General features: G+C 36.8%; 1 protein-coding gene across 1 annotated transcript; it reads right to left on the bottom strand.

Moving 5' to 3' along the window:
- Positions 1–3,584: 3,584 nt before the first annotated feature.
- On the bottom strand, positions 3,585–6,128 carry LOC145682151 (uncharacterized). The gene has a single exon (XM_081753740.1). It carries the CDS (start codon positions 6,126–6,128, stop codon positions 3,585–3,587), a length of 2,544 nt encoding a protein of 847 aa, XP_081609866.1.
- Between the last annotated feature and the right edge of the window lie 4,290 nt (positions 6,129–10,418).

Here is a 10,418-nt window from a genome sequence, read left to right as displayed (position 1 = left end):
AAAAATATTTTTGTACATTCATGACGTTGTATTTCTTACGTTCTATAGTACCTTGAGTACCAGTGAAGTTAATTATACTTTTTAATTGATTTTCAAGAACTATCTTTTCAACATTCCAACTACAAAACTGATTTGAATTATTATATTTTCCTTAGTTTATCTCTTGGAATAACACATTTAGTTCGGGATGTCAGCTATAAAAACGGATTACGCAAGTCATTCAAAAACACATATTGTAAAAGTGGAAATCAATTATAATAAAGTAATTAAAACAATATTTTACCTTTCAAAGCTGGTCTGACCTTTTTTTGTAACATCTGGTAGACAATAACTGCAATTTTCATCGGCATGTTTTTGCAACAAATTGAACATGGTCGATAGGTATAAACTGTATGTAATTATTTGTTGTCTATTTTCGAATATGATAAAAATATATGTAACGTACAGAGAAGGTAATGTTGAGAGGTTCTGAACACGTACTATAAGGTTCTGAACACGTACTATAAGGTTCTGAAAACTGTTGCGTGGCAGTAATATCTGTTTATTTCGCCTTAATTAAAGCGATGATCACTCGTAATTATTTTGTTTGTCTCAAGTACGGTAAAACCCACAATTATAGCATTAACAAAATTAAAGAGTTTATGGCTCCATTTCAAAATAGAGAATGTTATTATTTATTCATGGTTTAATGTAGCTATATGCATGTCACTAAGACACTTACAACATACTTAATATCATTAATGCTTGTGTTAACTCACTTAAGTCATTATATTATTTTCTTCTTAATTTATACATGATTGGTAAAAAGGTCGATATACTAGCATCAAGTGTTACGCAATTACTGTACTATCAAAGTTTCTTCATATCACGAACTAATGATATTCCTTAATGATGTGTATTAAGCAACACTCGAAAAACAAATTTTGTTTCTCAAACTTCTCTTTGGTCTAACCTTAACAATCTATGTAATTATATAGGAAAGACGAATCTTAGATTTTATTTAGGCAATATATTCATTATCTTTAACAGTGGTAGTTGTCTCTGGAAACTCAATTTAAAAAAGTCTTGAGGGATTGTAAATGAAGCGTTTCTGATTGTAATTGTTGTGCGCTGTCCACATACTTCGCTGCAAGAATACAGAAGAATAATTACACGGCTACGGAAGAAAGGTTACTATGTCCTTTTATATTGGTCAATGGTTATATCAAATGTGAGAAATCTACGACTTTGGAGCTCTAATCCTAGAAGGCTAGTTATGATTTATCCCACTAGATGATGCTTAGAAACAACCCTTCACAAAAAGTAGAATTGGAATTTGTACGGGTATCATCATAAATATAACCTATTATATTACACACAAATTTATTCTACTCGTTCAGGTAAATATTGGAAGGTACTTATTTAAAATATTGAAACCACTACCAATGACCGTTTAGGATTCTCAGTACTTCTTGCTACTGCACGGTGCTGAGTATTCCATTATAATAAACGATGTTAAGGCACAAACATATTATTTCAGCTCTATTATTCACTGCAGAATTTCTATACGTAGTAAGGTTCATGTTGTATAAGCTTTTTAAATCCCAAATGAGCGAAACTCAAATGCGGTAACGTAAAATACTTTTACTAAAGCATCGCAAAAGTTTATAGCACAGTTTTCCCCTTCTCTGTTTCAAAACTTGATAAGATGCAAGGTGTTAAAGGGACGCATTACCGACAGGGATCTCCATCTTTCTCCAGTCGGATCCGCACTAACTTTAATTGTATTTCAATAAATTGATTTCGAAATGGATTGGTGGAAACTATATTCATATTCACTTTCTTTCAGCCTTTCACGCTTACAACAACCATATTTAATTATATCCAATGACAATCATGGCTTTCTGGGAATATTCTCTATGCTAAGTACAATTTAGCTTGCAATTTCCCATACATACCGCGTTTTGTAAATATATTATTGCCATTAAGTGTAATAAAAATGTAGGCATCATGTAATGCTAAACCTTTCTTTCAAATATAATTTCCTAGTAACTTTCCTAGAGTTTTCGGCAGATGCTCACGTGTTCAACATGCGTTGTATGGATATATATTAATTTGTGGAAATCTTGGCTGAAAGCAAACTAAATGTGATTCAGTTTCTCAGATTGTAAGGTTGAGTTCGTGGATATATCGTTGGCCAGGCCGGTGGTGGTCCACCGGGACATGTCTCGGTGCGCCGTCCGAAACAAATTATAAATAAAAGTACAAGTTTTATATATATATATATATATATATATATATATATATATATATATATATATATATATATATATATAAAATATATATATATATATATATATATATATATATATATATATATATATATATATATATATAATAAATTCTTACAGTTGTTATTGGTAAAGAACCCGTGATCGGTGCAGTGCTCCCTTTACGTAAGGCGCGTGTTACAATAAAACGTTAATATTATATTATAGAAGGCAAAAAGTACTATTTTTATTCTAACATTAGCACTTGCACTACTGCTGATACAAAAACGAGCGAGCGAAGAACAAAAGAAAAACAAAAGAAGAACAAAACTCGGTACAAATGTTGCCATAACAAACCCAACATCCTCCCACCATGAGTTACGTTGAGGGGACTAGTAACTCAACCACAACAAACATTATTTATTTTTAAGTATATACAAAAGATCTAATCTGGTAGGAGGTTTCACTTTTCTACCAGTTCGAGTCGTAACAGTTTGAAGTTTTGTTTCACACTCAGTCTCTGTGTTTTTATCACTCACTCCGTCCATTTGTTCATCACTAGGATACACTGCTGGTTCTTTCAACACCTGTGGTGTCTCATTTGAATGAACTTCCAGGGGAAAAACTCGTTGCACTGGTCTCATCATCAATCCGGTACGTGTCTTCAAGCGCACAAGTCGTACTTCACCGTCACGTCCAGGTAATATTTCCACAACTCTTGCTAAAGGCCATTCTAAACGTTTCAAGTTCTCGTTTTCTACAAGTACAACATCCCCTATTTTTATTTCGCTATGGTTTCTTCTAAATTTCCAATGCTGCACCAACTGTCCCAAATATTCACTGCGAAATCTACTGCGTAACTGTTCAATGAGTTTATGACAATATCTCAACCGTTTTTGTAGGTTAACGGATTCCAAGTTGTCGAGATCCGGTACTCCTACTTCTCTAACTTGCTGCAGAAACATAGCTGGAGTTAAAGCTAATAAATCCGAACTATCATCAGAAACATAAGTTAACGGTCGACCATTCATGACAGCTTCACAGTCACACAACACTGTAATGAATTCTTCATAATTTAGAGAAGCCTTCCCAAGTATTCTCCTTAACAGTACTTTCATTAATCGAATTAAACGCTCCCACCATCCACCCCACCAAGCAGCACTGGGTGGATTGAATTTCCACTTGATGCGTTTCACACCTGCAAAAGACGTTATACATTTCCAATCCAGTCTGCCCAATAAATTTTCTGTGCCAACAAAATTCGTGCCATTGTCACTGTAAATGACCGAAGGACGGCCTCGACGCGCTATAAATCTTCTAAGGGCTTGAAGAAAGTCACTCGTTGATAATCCGGAAAACAAGCTCCAAATGCACTGCTCTATATACTGCACAGGTAAATATACAAATCCAAGCTTTTCCTCCATCTCGTAGTCTAACTGGTCCGGTAAAGTCCACTCCCGTTACTTCAAACACTGCTGCATCTCTGATTCTATCTTCGGGTAGGGCTGCAGGGATTGGTTCCAACTTCTTGGCAGTATATCGTTTACATATGACACATTGCTTTATTATAGATCGAATAGTTTTTCTTCCTTTGAGTATCCAAAACTGTTCCCTAAGAAGACTCAACAAACTTTGAACACCAACGTGACAAGCTTCCACATGTTTATCGTACACTAACATTTTTACTACTGGATGTGTGCTTGGCAACACAACTGGATAACGGAAGGTTTCAACATTTGAAAGTTCTGTAATTTTGGTTTTTATTCTGATGAGTTTATCATTGTCTTCGAACGGACACAAAGATTTAAAATTCTTGTCGCCAACACCCTCAAAGGAATCTGTTTGAGCAAGTCTAATAACAGTCTTCTCTGCTGATAACAATTCTTCAACAGACAATTCGTTGCTTCTTCTTTGCTTAGAACGACAATTATGAATAAATCTTTTCATCCAACCTATTATGCGAACTAATTTTTCGTACTTCGAAGGATACCGATAATACCAGTCACTGTCCTCCTTTCCAACATTAAGCATAGCTGATGAGACCGTCTTTTTCTTTTCCTGTGTAATAATTTCTTCTTTATACTCATACTTCTGTTCTGGCCATTCCTCCTTGGGTCTTCGCAGCCACGAAGGACCTTCCCACCATTTTGACTCAAGCAGTTGTTCTGAAGTACATCCTCTCGATGGTAAATCCGCCGGATTCATAGTTCCTGGTACGTAATGCCAAGTTTCTTTTTCACTTAATTTTCGGATTTCTTGCACTCGATTCCAAACAAAAGTATTCCATTGCTCATCTCGTTTAATCCATGCAAGAACTGTTGTAGAATCTGTCCAATAATAAATTTGTATACCTTCAAGATTCAAGGCCTCAATCACAGAAGTAGCTAGTCTCCCACCAATAGTAGCTGCCAATAATTCTAATCTTGCTATGGTTGGTTTCTTTATAGGAGCAACTCTTGTCTTGGCTTGTACTAACTGCACATTAATGTTTTCTCTTGTAACAGTTCTAAGAAAAACTGCCGTAGCATAGGCTCTTTCACTTGCATCACAGAACACATGTAGACTACAATTTTCTGAATCTCCTTGGATACATCTAGGAAATGAAAGTTCTTTCAACAAAGGCAATTCACCTACCCACTGTAAAAATTTCTTCCTTACTGCCCCTGGTACTTCTTCGTCCCAACTTAATTCCAATCGCCAAATTTCTTGCAAAAGGATCTTTGGATACAACGTCACTGGAGAAGTAATCCCTATGGGGTCAAATATCCTATTTGCAAACGACAAAATAACCCTCTTAGTAAGAACTTCTGGTATCAACCCGTCGCAGCATTCTGGTCTTATTGCCAAAGTGTCAGATTTCGTTTCCCACTGTAAACCTAAGACTGGTACTCCGTTGTCTTGCTCCATCTCTCCAAAAGAAGTGTGCTCCCACCCTCTCAGCTCAAATCCAGCTTTCGCCATTACTTGGGTACTTTCATTAATGAAGTGATGAAGCTCCTCTTCATTCCTTACGCTGGTAACGCAATTGTCCACATAAAAGCACTTCGAAAGCTGAGCGATGACTCCTCTGGAATATTGGCTTTTTCCTTCTCTTTGTTTTTCCATTTCTAACTTAAGATGATGTTCTATCACTGCACACAGCAAAAATGGACTACAGTTCACCCCAAAAACTACACGCTTGTGACGAAATATCTTTTCGTTTCCCTCCTGGTCAACCCACAAAAATCTCAAAAAGTCACGGTCTCTTTTACAAACACTAATTTGTAAAAATGCTCTCTTGATATCGGACACAACTCCGATTCTATTTAACCTAAACTTTATCAAAATTGAGGGTATCATTTCGATCAAATTAATACCCTTCTCTAAACACTGATTCAGTGAAGGATAATTTTTCTCCCTGGCTGATGCATCGAAGACGGGACGTATTTTCGTCGTACTGCTTTCCTTGACTACATGGCGATGAGGTAAATAATGCCCTTCTCTATCCTTTTCTTCTGGTGGAACTTCTTCTATTACGCCATCATATATCCACTCATTCAACACTTGTTGATAGTCTTCGTAACGGTTTTCCTTCTTCAACTTAGCAATAAGTGTATTCAATCTTCTTTTGCACATCTCAATATTACTAGGAAGTGTAGGATGTCCTTCTATCCAAGGTAACATTACTTCGTACCTCTTCTCCTCATTAATAGCTACGGTCTTATTAAAGTAATCCATTACTGCTTGCTGAGCTTCCAATTTTGTCTTCTTTTCCGCAGGATCTGTGATACCAAGAACATCTAACCGCCATAAATCCGCTATAGATGCTTCTTTACAAAACATGGACATCGTTGCCATAGACGAGAATTTAACATCACCACGTACTTTAACTTTGCCCATTAAAACCCAACCAAGCAATGTTTCCATAGCTACCAATCCGGACTTCAACACAATTCTTTTCCCAGTAAAAAGTTTTCCTGCAATGTCAGAACCAATTAAAATTTATATCGCGCCAGGGTTCCTGTCGTAAATTTCTACACCAAATTTTTTTAACTCCTGTATCCAAGGACCTTCAACTACTGACGTCACATTGCTACATATTGTATCTTGGTTCAGCGCTTCAAAATTGCATGCATAATCTCCTTTCAGACTATACAACCTAACTTGATAACAACTATGTTCATAAGGTGCAGAACAAATACCTCCAAAGAGTGCATGCGTAACACTTTCTTTTTTAACACTTTCGTATCCCATTTCCAATGCGGTAGCTGTTCGAATGTACGATCGTTGGGAACCTGTATCTATAATTGCTCTTACCTCCCTTTCTGTCTCTTGACCCCTTACTTTTACAACTAATGTTTGCAAAAACGTTTCGGCATACACGTTATTAGTTAATGTATTTTCAATAACCGGTTTCGTTACACTTTGTTTCACTGTACCGTCATTTCCCTTGTTACCTTTTGGTCCCTTGCACATAATGTATGAATGTTGTCCCTTGCACTTGGCGCATTTTACTTTTACTCTACATCTACTGCTAACGTGCCCCGGTTTTAGACATTTGAAACAACAACCCTTCGCTTTTAACACCTTTGTTTTTTCCTCGAAAGACCAGTTACGTGCCTTCGAACACTCTTCGGTAACATGAAAATCACTACAAAAAATACATTTCTCTGGGTCACCTTTACAATTAACTAACTCTGCCGCTGTTGGAACAGTTTCTGTGGGACTACTTCGATCCTTCCTTTTCTTTATCACACTGGAAGTATCTTTCAAATCAAAGCCTGCAACTGCAAGTGCTATTCGCTCTTCACTTTCAACTTCTTTTCTCACAAACAACATTAAATTTTCCAGTCTATTTTCCACTGTAGATTCTCCATAGTTCGTAGTTCCCCTTTGCCATGCTCGCAAAAGTTCCTCAGATAAACACGATTCCACTAGTGGGTACAGCATTGCTGCGCATTTGTCTGTCGTCACTCCTAATGTACTTAATGCTCGTAATTGTGACTCAATTTTGTCGTACAAGACACTGAGTTCTAATTGCTTATTACTGTTCAAATTGCTTAACACCAGTTTTAAAAGTTCCCTCACATACACTTCTACCAATGTATCTTCACGACCGAAACGTCACTTAAAACCTTCAATCACTTTCGGATAGTTTTCTTCACATAACGGGAAACTTTCAACAAATCGGCGTGCTCTTGAACCGGGTAGAGTGGCCTGAACTAAATATTGAAATTTGTCACTGTTTGCAATATTCGTGTCCGCATCGATTCGATTGAACTGACTCCAAAACGGTAACCAATTCTTTAAGTCACCATCAAACTTCTTCAATTCAATTACCGGTAACTTAATACCCCGTTTCTTACCTTCTGTCGAAACACTGTCTGTATCACGAGTTGAATTTGATGCATGCTTATCGATCAACTCTTGAACTTTCGTACGAAGACTATAAAATGTCAGAACATACTTATCTTGTGCTTCTGTTTCCTGAACCAAATCTTCTTCTTCGAATTCTTCTTTTAATAACAGTTCAATGTATTCATTGTGTGCTTCATCAACTGCCCTGTATTTATCCTCCAATAATTCAAAGTTCACTTTAAGTTCGTCAATGTTCACATTCGCGGCATTACAACACTCCTCCACATTTTTTGCGATTTTTGTAAATACAGCTCTCGCCACTGTTCTCACTCTTTTTGCCTTCTCCATTATTTAAGTTGTTTTTCAGTCGTGTCACGGTCGCCAGATGTTACAATAAAACGTTAATATTATATTATAGAAGGCAAAAAGTACTATTTTTATTCTAACATTAGCACTTGCACTACTGCTGATACAAAAACGAGCGAGCGAAGAACAAAAGAAAAACAAAAGAAGAACAAAACTCGGTACAAATGTTGCCATAACAAACCCAACAGCGCGCGTGTGAAACAAATAAAAGATAAACGGTTTAATTTACTTTTCTTTATGACACAGTTCTATACAATAAATACGGTACTTACTGTTACTATGGGTAAAGGACACGTGAAGAGTACAGTGCGTCGTGCGCATAGAGCGCCCTGCGAAACATCACGTTATAAGTAAGTGGCTTTAGTTGTCCTTCTATATATCAGTTCTGTACAGTAAATTCATATAGTCACTGGCACAAATCGCGAGAGGATGACGAAGACATGTCTCCCAATCTTAGAACTAGGGGAGACCGTCCCCCCAAAAGTTCGATTTGAAATCTGTTTTGGAGGGAGAAATGTGATGATTTGTGTCCGACTGCCACAAAGGAAAGTGAGATTAAATTGAGGTCTCTTGGCTTGTTTCATTTTTTTAAAAAAAGAATCGTATTCTTTCATATTTCAAACTGAACTTCGTATCTGGGCGCCTTTAGGTAACATGAATCTGTATTAATTTAGCTCCTGTTACTTGGACACAAATTACAATAAGGGGCAGAGGAGGATATAAGGGGCAGGAATTCTCCTCATGCTGGAAAATTATCTCAGCTGTAGATGGGACACAAATTCCGGAGAAATGGGGGCCTGTGCCCCCAATTTCACTATATTAAATTTGTCTTTAATTATTTTAATCTATTTTCAACTATTTGTACAATTCCTGTAATACTATTGAAATCATCATCATTGTGCTCAAATAATAGTATTCTTGCGTCATACATAATTGATTTTCTTCCTTCATATTTTTGGGGAAGTCATTATTTATATTATTGTAAAAGAAGTAGCCTAAAATTTTAATGTGGCCTAAGTGGAAATATACCAATTACAAATATGCACGTATTCAGATTTCAGAATGTGTTCACGGCACTGCTTTGTAATACTGATATGTACCACCTCGTCATCTACATCGCCTGATATATAATATGCAACAAGTTCACCTCAGAAATCAGATCCACCTACCGTAATATGATTCTCATCTGTCCCTTCGTCCCCATAATAACTCTTACATCTGCCCGCCTCCAAATGTTGAAGACAACTGTGCTCTCCCAGTTTCTTTGGGAGTCACCCTTGTACCGTCACTGCACTTCATCCGATTGTACACTAATGGAATCTACGACAAAATTATGGAAATTCCATTTGGCCGATTTCCACCCGACATTTTGTTCTGGAATATAGCTGCTTTGCATTTTTCCAAAAAAATTCAGGTGGTCATAGCTCCGACTCATTTCTACACCCAGGTTGGACTATACTTTTTGTTTTATCTCGGGGCCAGGACTCAACTCCCAACACACACACACACAGACACACACACACACACACACACACACACACACACACACACGCACACATACACACAATATATATATATATATATATATATATATATATATATATATGTATATATACAGTATACGATTTGATTTGCAATATGATGTTTATGGTTCCAGAATATTACGTATGGAGTAGTTTTACAAACCTACTTGTCTTAATGAATTTAGACTTGATAGAGAGTTAAGAAAATCCAATACATCTTTTAATTTCATTTACGACCTCAAGCTGATAAATGCATACAACAAAATAACAAACGTGCTTACCTACTTAGGCAAAAATCTTCGTTTCTTTGATTTTCTGGAGTAAGTGGTCTCTGGAATGTCATGCTGCAAGCACTAGCGATAGTCCGCCATCATGTTTTCGTTTGATATCCTGGTGAAATCTTTCATCCTGTACTTCACTAAGAGCACCAAGATAGGAAGGAAAATAGTCTAGATGGCTGTGTAAGAAGTGAAGCTTTACACTCATATTTACTTCTAACTTCCAAAATGTGGCCAACACATTCTGAATAAGTTCCTCGTAGTCGTCAGCTTTAAAATTGCCGAGAAAGTTTGTAACAACGGCACAAAAATCATCCCATGCACCTCTTTTTGTGGGGTTCATTGTTTGTAAGAACTCTTTATCTTTCATTAGCAACCTTATGTGGGATCCGTCAAAAATATCAGCTTTCACTTTCTCCTGTGTGAATGCAAGAAATTTCGAGCAAATGTATTTGAAGTAAGCAACATCCTGATTCAAAACTTCTACATACTGTTTCATTAATCCCAGCTTTATGTGTAGTGGAGAGAGTAACATTTTTTACGGTCAACAAGCGGTTCGTTCTGGATGTTTTTCTCCCCCACTTCAAATCCTACTCTGGCAGGCCACAATCTTTGTACCTAGTGTTCATTCCTTGCTCGGCTGTCCCATAAACAAATAAAGCAAA

This window comes from Thermobia domestica, chromosome 3 (assembly GCF_964235325.1).
Source record: "Thermobia domestica chromosome 3, izTheDome1.hap1.1, whole genome shotgun sequence".
Classification (NCBI taxonomy): Eukaryota; Metazoa; Arthropoda; class Insecta; order Zygentoma; family Lepismatidae; genus Thermobia; species Thermobia domestica.
The sequence above is the reverse complement of the archived record's forward strand: the minus strand, read 5'-3'. Positions and strand labels throughout refer to the sequence as shown.